We start from the raw sequence: 22,334 nt of genomic DNA, 5'->3' as shown, positions 1-22,334 counted from the left end.
GTGAAGGCAGTATAGTACGATGAGGAGTAGATGTTGATTCAAATTGTAGCACTGGCGTGTAGAAGCTTTGTGTCCTGGTAAAGTCCCTGTACTTCTCTGTACCTGTGTCTCAGTGTGAAAATGGGACCGTTGTTATTAATGACTGTCAGAGTTGTTGGGAGAATGTAAGTGAAAGTAGAAAGTACCTAGTTCAGTTCCTGATGGTTATACTAACTTCCATTAAAATTTATTTCTTTTTTTGTGTGTTTCCTAACTAAACCAGTGTCATTCTGGAGAGAGTTTTCTTTAACATGCTGCAGATTTTGTCTGTCAACCTCATTCTCTCCTTCGTTTTCAGTTGTGGCCTAGATGACAACATTAATGACAGGTGAACCTGTGGAGAGTGTAGTAGCTAATAGTTTGGATAGCTGGAGGATCAGGATCCAAAAAGGTCTAAATAAGGAGAACTTATAATTACAAGGCTGTGTCTTAAAGAGTAGAAGAATTGCTAGATGAATTATTCAGGTAAAGGCAAAGATAGGATTGGATTGAGTAGGCTAAAGGGAACATAGAGTCAAATAGTCCAGGAAAAGGGCAGAACATATGGGGATCCAAAGCAAGTGAAAGTTTTTACTTTTAGCAGTAGGAAAAACTGATCCCAACCAATGAGTCCCTCTTGGTTTCCCCTTTTTTTCCCCCCAGTTGACTCTCTCTTGGCTTGCCTTGTGGCTTGGGCTTCCCTTGTCGCTCCGCTGGTAAAGAATCTTCCTGCAGTGCGGGAGACCTGGGTTCAGTCCCTGGGTTGGGAAGATCCCCGGGAGAAGGGAAAGGCTACCCACTCCAGTATTCTGGCCTGGAGAATTCCATGGACTGTATAGTCCATGGGGTTGCAAAGAGTCAGACATGGCTGAGCAACTTTCACTTCACTTGACTCTCTCAGAGTGGTAATGGCACAGATATCAGACATGTGCTATTGTCGGTCATAAATTCCTGGGATAGGATTAAGTTACTTTTCACAAGAACCCTGAGATTCTTTAACTCTACTGAATTGTGTTCGAAGGAAGGACTAAATGGATGGGATAGGGCTTGGGGACAGGATAAGGCTTCATCTTTTTCTTATCCAGCCATTTGACTGGATAAGGTGAAAAAGAAGGGACATAGAACCAGAGTTGGGACAATTGAAATCTAAGCCAAGCAGCAGTGGGTACAAAAGAATTACTTCTATTAAAATCTGGCAGCAAAGAAGTTACTAGAAGCACTCCTTCATGAGTTGAGTAGAGAACTGTCTGTATTGAGGTTTTTTTTAAAAAATGATGATAGTGAATTCCAGTCTTAAAAGATCTTCATATCTTTTCTCTGGAACTGTTTTTTGTTTCAGATTAGGTTTTGCCTTTTTAAAGAAGAAATTTAGTAGAACATATAATGTGTCTTTTTACAAAAGATTTTGGATTAATTTCTTAATTCGTTAAATGAAGTTACTTTCTGGAGATAATATCCTTTTTGTTATACATTTAGGGGTGTGTGTGTGTGTATTCTTTTTGGAGTTTTCATTTTCAGATTTTCAGTTGCTGTGAAATCTGATACGACTTGTACCAAAGATGCAGTTTGGACTGCTACTAAAACAAAAACCTTAAACAGGAATTTTTCAAAAAAAATAAAGTTTTATGGTCTAGATAAAGGTGTAGGTGCTGTTTTTAATAGGCTTCTTCTTCTTTTTTTTTTTTCTTTTCAATATAACATTACCCCATGCTTATGATTTAACTCATATAGAAAATAAAAGGAAAACTGCATTTCAGATTCACCACCTAAAGTTAGCCACTCATTTTGGTCCATGTTTCTCTAGTCTTACATTTCCCCCCTGAAATTAGTATCAGTATAAATGTTATAAATACTGATATTTTTTCCTTAAAGTTGTTAGCATTTTCCCATGTCATTGTTCAGGCTTTTAAAAACTGTTCCTCTTTATTACTGAATAATATTTCTTTACATGTTTTTATTCTCCTGGGTTATGGGATTTCAGTATTATGAAAGCATGCTAATTTTGCATTATAGTATTTGATTTTGTGATTATTTCCTTGTTTCCTTAGTCCTAGAAAGGAAATCACTTATTCAAAGAACTTTTGTTAATACTTTTGAAATATGTTGCCAAATTACTTTCTAATTTGTTATGATAATTTTAGCACAACCTATTTTATTTTACCCAAGTTCTAACATAAATATGGAAGAATCCCACTACAATTCTGATATCAAACAGAGACAACCATATGTATATCGTAGGCTTTCTGCTTCTGGAGAGAGACCTATTGTACCTTTTATGTGCTTGTACCATGGTTTCACCTGCAACACAATTAAGTTTTTGCATTCAGGAATAAATGAGCTAGAGAATATGTAGAACTCCTATGCTGTAAGCTAATTTTCCCCCAGCGTCTGGTGCATTTTAAGTAAATGTTTGATTGAATAAAAGGAATGAATGGTTTAGTTCCTAAGTCACCTCCAACTCTTTTGTGACCCCATGGACTGTAGCCCACCAGGGTTCTCTGTCCATGGGATTTCCCAGTCAAGAATGCTGGAGTGGGTTGTCATTTCCTTCTCCAGGGGATCTTTCCGACCCAGGGATTGAACCTAGGTCTCCTGCACTGGCAGGTAGATTCTTTACCATCGAGCCACCAGGGAAGCCCAAAATGAGTGAATAAGCCTCAGTAAAAACTTTTTTCACTTTGAGTCTTTATATTCCATTTTTTTTATTTCTCACACTTTCTTCTTCAAAGAAAATTTAAATAAATGTGACAATTAATTTAAATAAATGTAACATTTTTTCTTACTCCTAGTGTTTTTCTTGGGCTTTTTATTCCTCATTTTTGAGGTTGAAATCTAGTTTTGATTTGTGAAAAGTTAAGAGGTCCCTCTGGTGGAACATTCAGGAAATACGTGGCACTATTATTTTCATGAAAAGACAGATGCAAAGTTAAATGATAGGAGCTTTGTATGTTAGCATAGCAATAGAATGATGAAATGAATGGTGGTTCATTTCCTAGGTCACTTTTAAGACCTGTTTAATTTTAAACACAATATGTTTTAAGATTTGTGAAGAATATAATAGGAAAGAAGATTGCAAATATGCCAAATTATGGGCTGAATAAATTTTTATGGACTAACTTGGAATGTTAATCACTTAATAAGATTGTGTCTTTGTGGAAAAATAAATATCCTAAAAAATAGAATGAATTAATACCTTTCATAATGGTTATAGTATTTCAAGTATAATTTGTCTTGGTACTTTCTGTATGTTACCTTTGATTTCACAGTGATGCAACAAGGTAGGTGGTTTCAGACTCACCTTTATAAAGAAAATAAAGCTTAGTTCAGTTCAGTTCAGTTCAGTCGCTCAGTCATGTCTGACTCTTTGCGATCCCATGAATTGCAGCACGCCAGACCTCCCTGTCCATCACCAACTCCCAGAGTTCACTCAGACTCACGTCCATCGAGTCGGTGATGCCATCCAGCCATCTCATCCTCTGTCATCCCCTTCTCCTCCTGCCCCCAATCCCTCCCAGCATCAGAGTCTTTTCCAATGAGTCAACTCTTCGCATGAGGTGGCCAAAGTACTGGAGTTTCAGCTTCAGCATCATTCCTTCCAAAGAAATCCCAGGGCTGATCTCCTTCAGAATGGACTGGTTGGATCTCCTTGCAGTCCAAGGGACTCTCAAGAGTCTTCTCCAACACCACAATTCAAAAGCATCAATTCTTTGGTGCTCAGAGGGGTTTAATAAGTAGGTCATCCAGCTAGTAAGTGATGGAACTGTGAATAGAATCAAAATATCTGCTCTTTTCACTATACTATTCTGCCTCTTAGATGGAAGAGCTGGGTTTATAACCCATACCTCATACTGAGTGGTCAAGAGACTGACACTGAATAGGGTTCAGAATCTGAAGATGTGAACAAAGTATATGCATCTGCCTACATGACTTATTTTCTCTTAATGTCCTCTTATGGTTATACATACAGCAATTCAGTAGTGGAGTCATGATCTGATTCCAGGCCTCTTGGATTCTAAAGACCATATTCTTTCCATTATTCCTGGAAGTAAAAGATCAACTTTCCACTGAAACATTAAGAACTAAATCATACTCACTGTTGATTTCTGTGTGTCATATTTTACGTAATTTAAAGGTAGCATCTAGTGTGTATTGTTTAGCCCCTAAATCATGTCTGACTCTTTTGAGACTCCATGAACTATAGCCCAGTAGGCTCCTCTGTCCATGGGATTTTCCAGGCAAGAATATTGGAGTGGGGTGCCATTTCCTTCTCCAGGCTATCTTTCCGATGCAGAGTGTCTCCTTCGTTGCAGGTAGATTCTTTACCACTGAGCCACCAGAATATTCACTAAAGCCACATAGCTATTAGTGTCATGCAAATTATCCATTTGTGAACTTTATCTGGTAGATTATTAATGTTGGCTTAACTTTTCCCTGTACCACTATCTTTTCCCCTCCATGTGTTTTGTTGCTTTCTTTAATGAACTGAATCTTTTCCATGAAGCAGTATTATTTTTGTGCTTTGAAACTGTAATCCAAGTTCAAAGCATCTGATATGGGTTTTTAAATTACACATTTCGGCTAGTTATTTTGAAAATAAGGTAAATTTGTAATTGGGGATCAATTACAGTGTATTAAAATAGTTTTAATTTGTTAAAGATTTGGGAAAACTTCCTTTCAATTTAGAAAGATTTCTGTGATGCTGTCAGCAGTGTGTTAGCTGAGCTGTTGCTTATAAATAAATAGTAACAAGTAATTATGTTAATAATAGACCTACTTTAAAAATTAAAAACTTTGTTTCCTCTTGAGTTTTATCATCAGTTATTTGAAAATGGGTGTTTTATGATACAGGAATGCCTTACCTCGAGGATTGGCAAACTGCAGCTCATGAGCCTGGTTTTGTATGGCCTGCTGAGGTTTTACAACATTTTTAAAGGTTGCATTAAAAATATGTAAGTGACAGAGACAAGAAGTGTATATGTTGCAAAGCTGAAAATATTTACTGTCTGCCCTTTGCTAAAAAATTGGCATACCCCTTGCATTACAGTTTTCCAGGTGGCTCCAACAAGTGAATAAAGCACTTCAGACTTAAAATCAGGTAGATGCTGTGTGCTGCAGCGTTAGCATGAACTGTTTAATTCGCATATGCCAGAAAAAAAATTCAACTTTTACTTCTACAAAAATTCCATTTTATGATACTGCTGCTGCTGCTACTGCTAAGTCGCTTCAGTCGTGTCCGACTCTGTGCGACCCCATAGATGGCAGCCCACCAGGCTCCCCTGTCCCTGGGATTCTCCAGGCAAGAACACTGGAGTGGGTTGCCATTTCCTTCTCCAATGCATGAAAGTGAAAACTGAAAGTGAAGTTGCTCAGTGTGTCTGACTCTTAGTGACCCCATGGACTGCAGCCTACCAGGCTCCTCCATCCATGGGATTTTCCAGGCAAGAGTACTGGAGTGGGGTGCCATTGCCTTCTCCGTTATGATACTATAGAACTCCATGTACTATGTCAAATATTTGTGGAAGTAATGGTTTATTTAAGAACTCAAACTCTGTTAAATCTTTAATGGGAATTTTAAATAAATTATCATTTGTTTTTTAAAATGTTTATTCATAAAGGAACATTCCATGGTTCTGTTGTGTTGCAAGTAGTGGTTGGATATCGAAGGGTATTTACATAGGAAAGGAGAACAGAAAATGGAAAAATAACAACAGATACCTTTTTCTATGCTTCTGCTGTTTTATAACTAGAAGTGTTAAGTTCTTTGTTCTTCCACATATTTAACTTATTAGAGTAGCTGTCCTTGTTAATTTGAACCATTATGTTTATTTTTAATGATAATTAATAAGAGCAGTCATGCTATTTATAATCTTTAGCCTCCATTTTTATATTTAAATTACACAGCAAGTAAACTTGGAAATTCATTTAATTTTGCATTACTTGAAATATGTTTAGTCTAATTTTTCACGTTCTGTATAGTAATGAAAAAATGTCATAAAATACTGCATATTGCATTGAATAGAAACTGAAAAATGTGTATGTAAATACAAGTTAAATACAATGTATGTACTTCATTGATTTTTAAAATATCCACATCTTTCAAGGGTGGAATCTTGTTTGTGTCTTTGAAGGATACAGTCTTTGAAAAGAACTAAATGAGTACAAAATCCTTTTCAAAAACCAATATATTGCAAACAGGAATTAACACAGGTCTTCAGCTCTGTGTCAGTTCAGTTCAGTCACTCAGTCGTGTCCGACTCTTTGTTACCCCATGGACTGCAGCACACCAGGCCTCCCTATCCCATCACCAACTCCCGGAGTTTACTTAAACTCATGTCCATTGAGTCAGTGATGCCATCCAACCATCTCATCCTCTGTCGTCCCTTGCTCCTCCTGCTTTCAATCTTTCCCAGCATCAGAATCTTTTCAAATGAGTCAGTTTTTTGCATCATGTGGCCAAAGTATTGGAGTTTCAGCATCATTCCTTCCAATGAATATTCAGGACTGATCCTTTAGGATGGACTGCTTGGATCTCCTTGCAGTCCAAGAGACTCTAAAGAGTCTTTTCCAACACTACAGTTCAAAAGCATCAATTCTTCTCACCTTTCTTTATAGTCCAACTCTCACATCCGTACATAACTACTGGAAAAACAATAACCTTGACTAGAATGGCTTTTTTTGGCAAAGTAATATCTCTGCTTTTTAATATGCTGTCTAGGTTGGTCATAACTTTTCTTCCAGGGAGCAAGCATCTTTTAATTTCATGGCTGTAGTCACCATCTTCAAAGATTTTGGATCCCCAAAAACAAATTCTGGCATTGTTTCCATTGTTTCCCCATCTATTTACCATGAAGTGATGGGACCAGATGCCGTGATCTAGTTTTCTGAATGTTAAGTTTTATGCCAACTTTTTCACTCTTCTCTTTCACTTTCGTCAAGAGGCTCTTTAGTTCTTCTTCACTTTTTGCCATAAGGGTGGTGTCATTTGCATATCTGAGGTTATTGATATTTCTCCTGGCAATCTTGATTCCAGCTTGTTCTTCATCCAGTCCAATGTTTCTCATGATGTACTCTGCATATAAGTGTAGTAATCAGGGTGACAATATACAGCCTTAACATACTCCTTTCCCGATTTGGAACTGGTTAGTTGTTCCATGTCCAGTTCTAACTGTTGCTTCTTGACCTGCATACAGATTTCTCAGGAGGCAGACAGGTCAGGTGGTCTGGTATTCCCATCTCTTTAAGAATTTTCCACAGTTTGTTGTGAACCACACAGTCAAAGGCTTTGGCATAGTCAATAAAGCAGTAGATATTTTTCTGGAACTCTCTTGCTTTTTCAATGATCCAGTGGATGTTGGCAATTTGATCTCTGGTTCCTCTGCCTTTTCTAAATATGGCTTGAAGATCTGGAAATTCACAGTTCACATGCTATTGAAGCCTGGCTTGAAGATTTTTGAGCATTACTTTGCTAGAGTGTGAGATGAGTGCAGTTGTGTGGTAGTTTGAGCATTCTTTGGCATTGCCTTTCTTTGGGATTGGGATGAAAACTGACCTTTTCCAGTCCTGTGGCCACTGCTGAGTTTTCCAAATTTGCTGGCATATTGAGTGAAGCACTTTTACAGCATCATCTTTTAGGATTTGAAGTTGCTCAAGTGGAATTCCATCACCTCCACTAGCTTTGTTTGTAGGGATGCTTCCTAAAGCCCACTTGACTTTGCATTCCAGGATGTCTGGCTGTAGGTGAGTGATCACACCATCATGATTATCTGGGTCGTGAAGATCTTTTTTGTATAGTTCTTCTGTGTATTGTTGCCACCTCTTCTTAATATCTTCTGCTTCTGTTAGTTTCATACCATTTTTGTCCTTTATTGTGCCCATCTTTGCATGAAATGTTCCCTTGGTATCTCTAATTTTCTTGACGAGATCTCTAGTCTTTCCCATGTTAATATTGTTGTATGGAGTTTTCAAAATCTTGTATTGCTTGTGCTCATCCATGCAATATAACCAGAAATACGTTCTCTTGATGTTTCTTCATCAAAGCTTTAATCTTCTCTAATTTAGAGTAAGTGAATATGAGTTCTGTTTGATTTTTTAGTTATATGCAAGGTGATTTCTGCTGTCTACTTACAAAAATTAAAACAGTAATTATTGGGAGGGAGGTTCAAAAGGGAGGGATATGTATACCTGTGGCTGATTCATATCGAGGTTGACAGAAAACAACAAAATTCTGTAAAGCAATTATCCTTCAATAAAAAAATTTTTAAAAAAGGCAGAAATTGCCTGAACTTATCTTTTATAATTGCATAACTTTTTGAAGCAATACTAAACAAAATTTACTTTTTCTTATTTTCTAGTTCTTATTCACATGATTGTATATCTTTCATAGTAATAGTTGAATGCTGTATTTTACTTTTTAAAGTATATAGCTATTTAGCTCTTGTCATGATTATTTCTAATTTAATAATATCCAACAGAAGTGATCTCATATATAAGTCATCTTTTAATCATTAAATGCTAACATTGACTACAAATTTTTTGGTATTTATAAATAATGCTGAAATTATCACACTTAAAAAAAAATAGCCTATAGGTTATCGTTAGCATCTGAAAACCCTGGCAGTAGTTACACATAAGTAATGATGCCTAGCAAGATTAGTTTTGCTTCATAAAATTCTTTATTATACTTTCAAATTTGATATATTAAAATAACATTAGAAAGTAAACTGATCAAATGAGAACATTGTAATTTCCAATGCTGTTGAAGAATCTGTTGTTAAAATGCAGTAGCTATTACATATAAATATTTTTAAAGAATTTTATAAAGTGACTTCTTGTGTCTATTTCTACTTTTAGAAATTCATTTTTTTGCACTTCCAAAAGTATATAAAGACATACTTTTGAATAGAATACAAGTTCCCATGAGCATGGAGAATTTTGGCTTTTTGCTTAGTGCTACATTTCTAGGTCCTAGAACAGTACCTGGCACGTAGTGGGCCCTCAATAAATATTTTGAATGAAAGAATTTTTAAGGATGTTTATTACAGTATTATTTGTTATACTCAAATAATTGAAACCATTTCATGTTCATTAGTGAGAGGATGATGGTGTAAAATAACCACACAATAGAATACTGTTGTACTGGAAAAAATTGGAGTTGTCTCATGAATATTTATACTGATATACATTGACAACACCAGTTCATTCTGTGAAAAAAGCAAGTAGAAAAACAGTTTGTATAATACAACACCACTTTCGTTTTTAATATTTTGATTTAAAAAATACATAATCCACTTATGCATAGCACTTCTTAAACTTTCAGGTTTCAGGATCCTTTTGTAATCCTAAAATTACCGATGATCCTAAATGGCATTTGTTTGTAGAATATATATGTATGTATTTATTTATTTAGATATGTATTTGCCATATTAGAAATTAAAGCAACATTTTAAAGTTTACTTATTCATTTAAAATAAGAATAATGACTTTATTACATGTTAGCATAAATAGTGTGTTTTATGAAAAATACTAGTTTCCAAAGTAAAAACATTTAGTGAGAAGTGGCATCGGTTTACATTTTTGCAACTCTCTTAAATGTCCAGGTTAATAAAAGACAACTGAATTCTCATATCTGCTTCAGTGTTCAATCCATTGTGATGGTGTTTTGGTTGAAGTACATCACAAAAATCTAGCCTCACACAGATAGGTAGTCAAAAAAACAGGGGAAAGTATTTTAATTCTCAAGTCAGATAGATAACTCTTCTTTGATATAGCATCAAAACTCTACAAGTAATAGTTTCTTAAAGATTAGTGTAGTATAGAATTTAAAGCCATGACAGTGAACTTTTCATACTAAGGCCTTTTCGTCTGTTTTACAGTTAGAATGGATCTTTTACCTACACAATATTTTATAGCTTGTGATTGGTCATTTGGAAAATATTGGGTCACTAGTTATTCGAATCTTCATAATGTTGACACATTTTAATATGCTGTACTCTAAAGTCACATTTGTAAATATCACAGCACAGTCTCATTTCAAAAGTTTTTTAAGCACTGAAATTGTTAAGCTCATAATAATGGATGTAAGTTTTAAAAATTCTGCTTTTCACTTCATTTGAAAGCTTTAATTTTATTGTGAATAACACAATCAGTTGTTTCTCTGAAACTGATGGGCATATTCATTCACTTGTTGAGAAAATGGCTGTGAAACCCGAGTCTAAGTAATTTGCCATTTTGTTCATCTACAAATAGCATTCCATTAAAAAGAAAAAGTGACTAATTCACTCTTATCATGATGATACTTGAAAAGCAAATTTTAAAAACAATCTAGATTTATTTTTTAAATAAAAAATGAAAAAGCATAGCAAAATGTTAACAGTGGTTATCTTAGGGTGGTGGGGAAATGGTGACTTTTTTCTTTTATTTCTTTTCATTTTTCTGTATTGAATAATACATTTTTATTATATAGTTTAAAGTGTTATATAAGGTATGTTATTTATAGGACAGCTTACACATAAAATCAAGTGAATGTGAATTATTAAGGTTATTTTCTTTATTTTTCTTATTAGGATTTAGGTCCTGAATATGAAGATACATTTAACATCTCATTAAAGTGGATTTTTGAAAATGGAAAAGATGTTGGGATAAGGTAAAGGATTTGGTTTCTACTTTGTTTATTTTGTAGTCTAAGCAGTGATTTTAACTAAATTCTCCCTTGATTATTTTTGCATAGGTGTGTTGGTTATGGCCCTGAGGAAGAATTGACAGATATAGTTGATGTTCAGTTTTTACAATCCACAAGACCACAGATGTCCTTCTGGTGTCGTTTTCGACGTGCTTTTGTTACTGTCACCCACAGGTTATTGTTGTTATGCTTAGGTAAGTTGTGAGAATGAGAAAGATACATTGTAGTCTAGATTTTTGCATGTGTATTTCATCAAATGCCAGGGTTGAGAATATACTTCTGTAATAGTTGTCATTATAAAGCGCATCCAGAAGTCTTCACTAAGATATAGTAATATTGAGGGTTTTTATAATGTCGGTTGGCTTTCCCGGTGGCTCTGATGGTAAAGAATCTGCTTGTAGTGCAGGAGACCCAGGTTTGATCCCTGGGTGAAAAAATCCCCTGGAAAAGGGGATGGCAACCCACTGCAGTATTCTTGTCTGGGAAATCCCATGGACAGAGGAGCCTGGTGGCTATAATCCATTGGGTTGCAAGAAGTTGTACACAACTGAAGGGACTAACACATACACAATGTCAGTATCAATCTAAGGGCTTAGGAAACAGTGCTATGAGAAGTAGGAATCAGACTTTGTCATATGAATGTTACAGAAAAAGCAAATACAGTGCATAGATAGAAATCCACTTTAGGAAACAGAGCAGGAAGATACAAAAATTAGCTTGTTTTTTAAATACTGAGTTAGAAATTAACTTTTTAAAAATTATTTTTAATTTTAAAAATATTATTTATCCAAATTAAAATTTTCATTCAGGCCTCTTAATTTTATGTGACTACTAGAAATTTCTTCTCTTTTCTACCCAAGTCCTTTAAAAATAATTTAGTTTGCTTAAAATTAAATGTTTACAGTCTCATAAGACTCACTTTTCTAGTAGCTTAATGCTGCAAAGAAAAAGGTTTGTGAAGCATGTTACTTTGTATTCAGAAAAAAAAAATGGAATTTAAATGTTCAGTTGTCAACCTAAGGAAGAAATTTTTTTCTGGAAAGATTAAGTGACACACTGGGAAATGTTTAATATTAAATTTTTATATTTAATTTTATTATATAGCTAAATCAAACCACTGTCTTGAAGACTTATTCCACTATCCCATTATGGCAGTTAAAATAATCACCTATAGAAACTGTCAAAATGGCTTTTTTTCCTTCCACTTTGTTACACCAGATTTAACAACTGACGGTTGTTTCAGGTTGCAACAAATATTACTGAATGCCACTGACCACAATTTTAAAACACAATATATGTAAATATTACAGGTGTAGTGATGGTTTGTGTCGTTCTGCGTTACATGAAATATCGCTGGACAAAAGAAGAAGAGGAAACAAGGCAGATGTATGATATGGTGGTAAAGATTATAGGTACAGTATTTGTAAAAATCTGAACTATTTTAGAATACTCATCATGTGATAAATTACTGGTGTCCAATAGTTGTTTTCTTTATAAATTTTTTTGATTTACTTTCAGATGTTTTACGAAGTCATAATGAAGCTTGCCAGGAAAATAAAGATTTACAGCCTTACATGCCTATTCCCCATGTGCGAGATTCTTTAATACAGCCTCATGACAGGTGTGTTCAAAGCATTATGAGTTGAAGTAAATCAGAATGTTACCTTCTGCGGTCATGAAAATTGCATTGAGAGTTATGACCCTTCTCAACAATAGCTGTTTTTACTATACAGGTGTCTTTTTGTACTTTAAACTCTTTTCTAAGCTTTCATCTATTATCGGCCTGATTTTAAGTGGCATAATAGACAACTGGATTTCTAAGCATACTTTTCTTACTTTTTAAAAGTCTCTACTTTATTTCCTTCAATTATATCCTGATAAATAAACAGAGACAGACAGTAGCCAGTGATGTTTTACTAATGTTTTAAAATACTTTATTTTGTTGTTAATGAAGCTTTTTAAATAAAAGAATTCAACAACAACTTCTTGAAAGTAAAAGATGATGTCACATCCTAAAGCAGTGTTCTTACCCTGTGTAAGATGTGTAGCAGCATATCAGAATCATCAGTAGAGCTTTTGAGAGGGGAAAATACCAATGCATTGTTCCACCTCTGGACATCCAAATATGATAAATTTGATGGGAATTTCAGGCACCTTAATCTTTTTGGGAAAAACTGCATAAGCATTGATAAGAACAGCCCTAATTAAGAATAACAACTACTACCTTCAGTTACTAATATTTGAAAAAGATGACAAACAAAGATGATAGTAAATTTGTCATTTTCCTTCAAATGATAGGAAGAAAATGAAGAAAGTCTGGGATAGAGCTGTTGACTTCCTTGCTGCTAATGAGTCTAGAGTTCGCACAGAAACACGAAGAATAGGTGGTGCAGACTTTCTAGTTTGGCGGTGGATCCAGCCTTCTGCCTCCTGTGACAAAATATTAGTAATACCTTCTAAAGTGTGGCAAGGTCAAGGTATGTATGCTTAAACAACAAAAAAATATAGATAGTTTTTTCAAATATAAAATTCTTATGTGTTTAAAATAGTACAACTGAAAGATATATGATGGCAAAGCTCCCTTCCAGCTCCATCCCATAGAAGGAGTCAGTGTTAGCTTCTTACTGTCCTCCCACTTTTCTGTGTGCTAATACAAATAACGTGGTTTGTCTTCACAGTGATATAGTACTAGATACATTACTTTGATTTTTTTCTCTTTCACTTACTAAAAGCAACCTAGTAGTAAAGATCTAACTGCATTCTTTTCCCCTGATATTTTTTGTGCAGATAATTTGTAATATATAATTTATATATTTCTTATTTATATATACATGTTTATATATGCACAAGTATATATTTATTTTATATTTAAAACATATGTAAGTGAAATCATAACTTTTTAACTTCTCTTTTTTTCTATTTTTGCTTGCCTTTTTCATTAAGAGTCTTTCACCAATGCGATACTTGCATATCTCATGCCAAGTCACTTTTGTGGGTGTCTTTCCATATTTTTCTTAATGTTTGTATAGTTGCAAAAACAGATACAAGTTTATAGGAGGATTTGGTGTTTGGTTGCCTTATGTACCTAAACCTCTACAAGTAATAACTGTTAGCACATTTGAATTTTTTGTGTATTAATGGTTAATTGCAAAAAGAAATCTCATGGCTAGTTTAATTTGTATTTCAGAACTAGTAGTGAGTTGAGTTTCTTTTAATCTTGTTGGATAGAAAGCATATTTATCAATGCTTGCTATACTTAGACTATATGGGAAAGGTAAGTTAATTGTTTTGAAATTGAAATAAAATGCAATCTCTCCCTTTTTTCTCTAATTGAGTTTCACTTTCAAAGACCTTGAATAATAGGTTCCGTAATCGTGGCATAAAAATGAAGCTTTGTTGCCAAGATGACACTAAACCATTAACTATTTGTTTTAAAGGGTGCATGCTGGGGAGTTCCCTGGTTAGCATTTCAGGCTTTCACTGCCGTGGTCCAGGATCAATCCCTGGTCAGTGAAGTGAGATATCCCAAAACCGAGTGTTGTGGCTAAATAACAAAATGGTGCGTGTCTGAAGAGTTGGTATAATAGTTACAGTAGTCTTTTGAGTTCACTACCACTGCAGGCTATTGTCATTTAATGGTACTTTCCCCAAGTAACTGTTAAATAGTCAACCTTACTGAATTTTTAGTTCAGTTTCTAAATAGTACTTAAATAAGAAATTGATGATAATATTAGTATGTCGAAAGGTATTTTAAAGCACCAGTTAAAAATTAAACACTATCTGCTGGGAAGCACAAGAATTCTCTATGCTTCTGACAAATGTCATGTTTGGAATAAACAGCATTCATTTAAAGGACCCAAAGGTAGCTCCTGAGGTATTTAAAATGTATCATTCAGTAGCTACTGTATCTTTACATAGCCATGGGAATTAGAGTTTAGTTAGATCAATCAGTTTGATCTTTTGAACTACTTTCTGACTAGAATTGGCCAGGGATAGTTTCTTCCAGGTCTTTTATTTTCTGGAGTCTTGGGTGTAGGCTAAAATAAGGTGATATGAATGTTTCTGTTTTTTCTGGTTGAACCCCTGCTAACCTAGGTCATTATTAGAATTTCAAGGAAGTCAGACTGTCTGCAGCTAAAAGGTCATCTAAGAACAGAATCTATATACTGCTAGAGAAGTTCGGAAGGTACTAGAGGTTCATAAACCTTCTTGATGTGAGATTTGGCAAAGATTTTCATATCTAGTGACTATACCTCCATCCCATGTCAAACACTGGTCGAATATTCATACTCCAGATGTTTCTTATTACTGACACTTCTGAAAACTTTAATTGATACACTCTGGTTTTTGTCTTGAACTCATCCTTTCAGCCTTCCTGCTTCATGTATTTGGGAACTCCAGAATCTCTGATTCTTCAGTGCACATTCTTTCTCCAGTTCCTTTAGCCTTTCTCCTATCTTTACTTCTTTTCCTGTCCATCTTAGTTTCCTTGGTCCATCTTTTCAGTCACTCTCTTGCTAGTACCCTTATGTCATCACCTGTCCTTAATCTTACCCTGGTAAATTCCAACCAAGGATGGAACTGTTTATCTCTGCTTGTCTGTATGCTAATGACTGAGCAGAGCAAGGAAAGTCATAACCACTTGGCAGACTGGCACCTTTATAAATAATTAACTGCAAGTAGGTTGTTAGTACTACTTGCCTTTCTTGTTCTTACCATTTTTTGCTAGTCACTTCAGTTTCCTATTCTACTCAATAGCAGTTTTAGATCTCATCCCCTCTTTTCAAACCTTTGCTGTTCTCTGTCTTCTGATTCTCAGTTGATGATTCAAATAGAAGCAATTGGATTGTACCTGCCTCAAATTTCCACCACCAAATCCATAGAATTACCAGAATCTGTCCTATCCTGGTAGCTCAGATGGTAAAGAATCTGTGTACTGTGGGAGACCTGGGTTTGATCCTTGGGTTGGGAAGATTGCCTGGAGAAGGAACTGGCAGCCCACTCCAGTATTCTTTCCTGGAGAATTCCACGGACAAAGGATCCTGGCAGGCTGTAGAGTCCATGGTGTTGCAAAGAGTCAGACATGACTGAGCAACTAACATACAGACATGCTCATCCTCACCTCCTGTTGCAATCAAGGAGCTTTCTCACTTAACAGGGACCCAGCCCTTCTTTTTAGAGGATCCCTCTGGATCTCATTCCCTCTAGTCTTCTCCCATATCTTCCCTTACTGTGTTTTAAATTCCTGCCTCTCCTGGATCTTTTCATTAGCACTGAAACATACTGTAGTCTCATCTTTAAAACACATTGTTGCACTATACATTGTCCTGTAGCTGTCACCCTGTGTCTCTACCTGCATATAGCCAAACAGCATTAAACAGTTTACTCACTGTCTTTACTTTTTCACCTCCCATTTATTCTTTGCTGCTAAGTTGCTTCAGTCGTGTCCAACTCTGTGCTACCCTGTAGACGGCAGCCCACCAGGCTCCCCCATCCCTGGGATTTTCCAGGCAAGAGTACTGGAGTGGGGTGCCATTGCCTTCTCCCCATTTATTCTTTAGCTGACTTCAGTCTGTTACCCATCCCCATCATTTCAAGGAAATAGCTCTCAGACTTTGATGTTGCTAATTTCAATGGACATTTTTCTTTCTTGTCCTTATTTTACTTAGCAGTATTCACAATTGAACCTGCCTTGGTACTTTCTTGTTTTGTGGTTGCCACTTGCTTCTGGTTTTCATCCTACTTCTTAGCATTTCTTAATTCTTTTTTTCCAAATTTTCCTGGACCTCTAAGTATTTAAGTCTTTCCAGGCCATCTTTTATCTTCTCCTGGTCTCAAATGATCCTATGCTGCAACTTCATTTGCTATATATATGTTGATAACTTTCAATTTTATATCATGCACTAAGTCTTCTGTTTTGACTTTCAGATTTTTATACACAGCTGTGTACTTGTCTTCTGTACTACTAAGAAGCGCCAGACTTTCAATACATGCGCGCACATAATGTCATCTCTCTCCAAACTGACCTCTCCTCCAGTGTCCTGTTTAATTAATGATACCGTCCCCTCTTCAGTCGGTTCTGTCAAAAACCTGGGAGTCATCCTTAATCTCTCCCTGAGTCCCTACATGTGCGGTCATTAAACAAGTCATGTCAAATCTGTTCCATAATAGATTTGACTGATTCTGTCCACTTATTTCCATCTTCATCATTGACCTGTCTTATCCACATTGCCATCATCTCCTCTTGGACAACGTAATAACCTCTAACTGGTCTCCTTGCATTCATTTTTTACCTCCATCTATTTTCCACATAACAGTCTATTTAAAAATTTTAAGAGATCCCGTCTTACTATTCCTGTCCTTAAAACATTTGAGTGGATTCCCATTGCTCTTATGGTAATGTCCAAGGACTTTAATGTGGCTTACATAGTCCTCCGTAATCCAGCATCTTCCTCAGGTTTATCTTTCTGTTGTTCCATCTCTAGTCACAGTGACTGTCTTTTAGTTATTTGAATATATCAAGTTCCTTCTTGCCTTGGGCTTTGTATAAGCTGTCACCTTTGCTTTAGATGTCCTTTACACCTCTCTTTATTCTGTCTCTGTTTATTCTTTAGGTTTCAGCATAAATTTTTTCTTTTTTAATTGAAAGATAATTGCTTTATAGAGTTTTGTGGTTTTCTGTCATACATCAACAAGTATCAATCATAGGTACACCCTCCTCAGTGTTATCTGATATTCACAGATGGGCTTAAGTACATTGACAGCTTTCTATACCCTTCTTTCTTAGAATTTGCCACAGTTATAATTTCTTTGTTGATACTGTTTTTCATCTGTCTCCCCCACTGTAAAGTGTGAGATCAGTGACTCTGTGTCTGTCTTGTGACTGTGTGTGTCTTATTCACCTTGATCCAGGGATCTAGCTCATAGTAAAAGCATGCAATGAATATTTTTTGAATGAACTCAGTGACTGAATACCTTTCAATAAAATGGAACACTGGAAAATAGTAAAACTAATTTGTTTTTTTATAGCATTTCATTTAGATAGAAGAAATTCACCACCAAATAGTTTGACACCATGTCTGAAGATTCGAAATATGTTTGATCCAGTTATGTAAGTATTATGACAAAAGGTACATGCAATTTTTTAATATTTGGATGAAAAATACATGATAGTCTTATAATGCTGTGTCTATAATTGAAAAATCTCCTTTACTTCTAAATATTAACTACCAAAATGTTATGGTTTTCCCAATTCTTCTTTTTAAATTTGAAACAAAGTTTTCCCAAAAGACACAGGTGTATAATGACTTGAAAAACTGTTTAAAATCTTTGTATTTACTGTGAATCCCTTATAGAAGACAGATGCTTGAATCAGATTAATGACAGATACGATGATAATCAACAGTATCCTTTATTAAATGTATGTCATGTTTGCCACCACTCTTTGCCTCTGTAGGCAATATAAATAAACATATCTGCTGTCTTAAAATTTCCAAACCCTTATAAAAAGTTTTCTACGAAAGGTACATACCCTCCTTTCTATAAGATTTGTCTACCTGTCATTGCAATATTTGAGGAACTTTTATGTCCAGTTACCATTTGAGAAACTTTTCTATATAATTACAGTGACACGTGCATTCCAGAATATAGTATAGTTAAAAGTTACTTCTTTAAAATCCATAATATTTTACATATAAGCTGTAATAATCTTTAGAATTTGCTTCCTAGAGGTGACTGCTTATCTGTCCAATAATAGGACAAATCAAATTCTGGGTTTTTTTTTAAAAGCTGATAGTGGAAATTGTAATATATATAAAATATGCATAATTCCCATCTGATAACTCATTTATTTCAAGAAATAGTTGATATGGTAGATTAAGTAATGGTGAAATTGTTAATGTGAAAAGCACTGTCAGCATACACACACACAACACACACCCCCTTCATTTTGCAGAGGTAGAAACAACAGTGTGGTGATCCCTCTACTGGGAGTCTCACCCTATACCTTAGAGATTAGGAAGTCTATGCCAGCCCAGTATTTTATTACCTGAGATGAAGATTTATGATTTGAAGTGGAATGGCCTTTTCCTCTGCCCCACCGTCTGTATCTCACAAGAAAGACAAATGTGTGTTACTATAACAGAACCTCTTTCATAATAGTAAAGTGACTTATTTTTGCAAAATGTTTGTCCTGTATAAAGTTTCTAATATTTTGGGGAAAAAAGCTCAGAATATAATATTTACTAAGAATTTTCCTTAAGTTAGGAATTTGAAAATGTCATTAAAAAATAATACTTTTATAAGTTTATCACAACTCATTGAAGTGTTTGTTAACACTTGTTTAGATAGAAAAGAGAAATGACTGTAAGTGCAAAGGATTTTAAACATAAAATTGAAAACATATTTATCTTGCTATGGTAGGCTGATCCTTCTTCCTGTGGTAGGCTGATCCTTCTTGCTATGGTAGGCTGATCCTTCAGTGCCTCAGCTTGTACAATCTTACACTGGAAAGTGAGAACATAGCTGGGACTTCTGAATGCCAACATTTTTAAATCTACCTACTGCTAGTAACAAGCATTTATATACTATTAGTTTTTTACAATATATGGTTTTTAAGCTGTCCTGATTCTAGTTAGGTATGTGGTGATGCTAGTGGTAAAGAACCCACCTGCCAATGCAGGAGACATAAGAGACGCAGGTTCAATCCCTGGGTCAGAAGGATCCCTTGGAGGAGGGCATGGCAACCCACTCCAGTATTCTTGCCTGGAGAATCCCATGGACAGAGGAGCCCGCCAGGCTACGGTCCATGGGGTTGCAGAGTCAGACACAACTGAAGCAACTTAGCATGCACTCGTTGAAGAGACAGAAAACTTCTTTCTAAGTAAGAATATGGCTGTTGATTTTTGTTTTCATTAATTTTTTAGGGAAATAGGGGATCAGTGGCATTTGGCAATTCAAGAAGCAATTTTAGAAAAATGCAGTGATAATGATGGCATTGTTCACATTGCAGTAGACAAGAACTCTCGTGAGGTAAAGTAACTTTCACCATTGAATTCTACATTTTGAATTGTTGCTATTAAACTAAGACTATTTCTTTCTTCCTTTTTGTTTTCTTTTTAAAATATTACAGGGTTGTGTATATGTTAAATGTCTGTCTCCAGAATATGCTGGGAAAGCTTTTAAGGCATTGCATGGCTCTTGGTTTGATGGTAAGAAATTCGAATACTACAAACATTTTGAAAAGATAAATTATGGCTTACTGTTAAATTCCACCAGATTTTAAATTAAAGAATCTTAGGTTATCATTTGTAGAGTAATAATTTTAATTATTTTATTTGTGTTCATTTATCTTTTACCACGGTTTGTTTTCTATTAATATTAAGCACATTCATACAGATCTAAAATATTATTTTTATCTTACAACAGGGAAATTGGTTACAGTAAAATATTTACGACTAGATAGATATCACCATCGCTTTCCCCAGGCTCTTACTTGCAACACTCCCTTGAAGCCATCAAATAAACATATGAACTCTATGTCTCATCTTCGTCTTCGGACTGGCCTAGCCAATTCTCAAGGAGGTTCCTGAAAAGACTTCTTCCACTCCTAAGACTGTTCTTTACAGTAGGAAAATTCCTGTTTGGCTTCCTGTCTCCCTTTTTAAATGCTTTTTGTATGTAATATTTTTATTGAATACAGCTCTATTTGAACGTTCCAGAAATCTTAAGGTTCCAAAGGGACTTAGCAGTGAGGCAGCAATGCTGAGTAGATAGAGTAATTGTTTTGTTCAGTTTTTGGAGTTCAGTTAAGCCAATGCACTTAAAAGTTTTGCATGAGGAACATTGACCTTATTAAGCATTTTCAAATGTGATGGTTGTATTTTTGCACCAAGAAGTGTTTGAATAACCACACAAAAGCATGGGGAAAAGGCTTCTTGTTTTTCCATAATTTCCTGTAAACTGATATTGTGAATTTTTGTATTCAGTCACCTAAATAGTTCCTTACAGGCTAATGTGGTAAAACTGTTAATTTCCCAATTTAACCTTAGGTTTCTATTGCTTGTAAGAGATTCATTTGCTACAGCTGGAATATGGGAAAATCAGTTCGGGTTTAGTGGTTACATAAAAGTGTAAGTGGATGTTCATGTACTTAAACTGGCTTTTGTATATATGTATAAATGCTGGTGACGGCCAAAGTAGTCTGTTTTGTGAGGATGTCTGCATTAAAGCAGTAAAATAAGCTTCCTATTTTATTCATAATCTAATGTGTGTATATATATGTATGTGTATATATGTGTGTATGTATATATATATGTGTGTATGTGTATATGTGTATATATACACACACATATATACATATGGCTATACTATCATACAGATCAAACAGCCGAACACCTGGAAGTATTAGATACAAGTTTAAAATAACTTTTATAGGTTTTATATAAAAATGTCTGAGTATGATTTTGTGTGAAAGTTCCAATATCAGTTGTAATAGATTCAAATTTATGTGAGCAATAAAAAAGCAATTGGCAGATATTGGGAAACTATTTTGTGAAAAGCTGTATTTATTATAAATACTAGGGCTATGACATAGTACCGCTGGGATTAAGTCATTTTCCCAATCTATTTATAATTTAATGAAATGTTAGCTTCCCTGTTGTATGTCAAGTTTAAAACAGGGCACATTGTCGCAGCAAAATGTGTATTTGAAAAATTCCGTTTGCAATTTTGGGTTATGAAAGGTCGCAGTATATTAAATGCACGAGTGATGGTCACTTTGTGCCTGGGTATTTACTTTGTTTCAGTAAAGTTACTTTATTATGGTTTATGATTTCAGATTAAAATAGTTATGGAGCAAAGTTTACTTGTAGCAATTGGCTTTTTAAAAATAACCTGTTGATATATCATTGTCAGTCCAAATGAATATGTGAAAAAGCTGAAATTGTACCAATCTTGATTTTGTTTAAAGCTCAGTTTCCTTTTATTTAAAATTGTATATGTGTTAGGTTTGCAGCATGAACTTGCACAGTTAATGCACGTTTCCTGGTTAAGTAAACATGATGCACACTGTTCTGTAACAGAAAACCTTATTGTGCCTTACCTTTGTGCTTTTGTGGGCACCATGTTTATGAAGAATAAAAAATGATTTGTTACCTGAAGAGAATAAATTTTAAATTCTCAGTGTATGTCTCAGATGCTAACGTGTGAAAATATAAATATATATATAATATATATAATAACCAATCTTTCTGTATTTTATGTGCATCACAGTGATTTATCTGAGCTTAGTGACCCCATCTTGTGACCTGTTACAAGAGTGAATGTAAAAAAATAGTTGTGGCATTTTAAGAGGTCGCCTTTCAATGCATATGCATCTTTTTCTTGCTTCTAAAACATATTCCATGTAAGCATTGTACACTTATTATTGTAATATATACTATTATGCAGCTTATTTTACCTGAAACTGTTAAGCCGACCAAGATCCCTCCCTGCAAGACAGATGGGAATGTGTATAATAACTAGATATTTGAAAAGTTCTGAAGTTTGATGTAATCTGTTACTTGTCCTGTTTAAAAAAAGGAAAAAAATTCTAATTAAAAATTTATTAGGTTTTTTTTTAATGTGTCTTGGCTTTTAA

General features: G+C 34.9%; 1 protein-coding gene across 2 annotated transcripts in view; it reads left to right on the top strand.

Moving 5' to 3' along the window:
- Nucleotides 1–22,317, top strand: part of LEMD3 (LEM domain containing 3) — a 73,576-nt gene extending 51,259 nt beyond the window's left edge. For both annotated transcript variants that reach the window (NM_001192699.1, XM_024991863.2), the window contains exons 5-13: nucleotides 10,581–10,660; nucleotides 10,745–10,890; nucleotides 12,007–12,108; nucleotides 12,215–12,317; nucleotides 12,995–13,173; nucleotides 17,726–17,807; nucleotides 19,621–19,726; nucleotides 19,827–19,905; nucleotides 20,123–22,317. In NM_001192699.1, coding sequence (NP_001179628.1) covers nucleotides 10,581–10,660; nucleotides 10,745–10,890; nucleotides 12,007–12,108; nucleotides 12,215–12,317; nucleotides 12,995–13,173; nucleotides 17,726–17,807; nucleotides 19,621–19,726; nucleotides 19,827–19,905; nucleotides 20,123–20,286 — 1,041 coding nt within the window. In that variant the 3' untranslated portion in view covers nucleotides 20,287–22,317. The remainder of the gene's footprint in view (nucleotides 1–10,580; nucleotides 10,661–10,744; nucleotides 10,891–12,006; nucleotides 12,109–12,214; nucleotides 12,318–12,994; nucleotides 13,174–17,725; nucleotides 17,808–19,620; nucleotides 19,727–19,826; nucleotides 19,906–20,122) is intronic.
- Nucleotides 22,318–22,334: the final 17 nt, after the last annotated feature.

This window comes from Bos taurus, chromosome 5, assembly GCF_002263795.3.
Source record: "Bos taurus isolate L1 Dominette 01449 registration number 42190680 breed Hereford chromosome 5, ARS-UCD2.0, whole genome shotgun sequence".
In the NCBI taxonomy this organism is placed as follows: Eukaryota; Metazoa; Chordata; class Mammalia; order Artiodactyla; family Bovidae; genus Bos; species Bos taurus.
The sequence above is the reverse complement of the archived record's forward strand: the minus strand, read 5'-3'. Positions and strand labels throughout refer to the sequence as shown.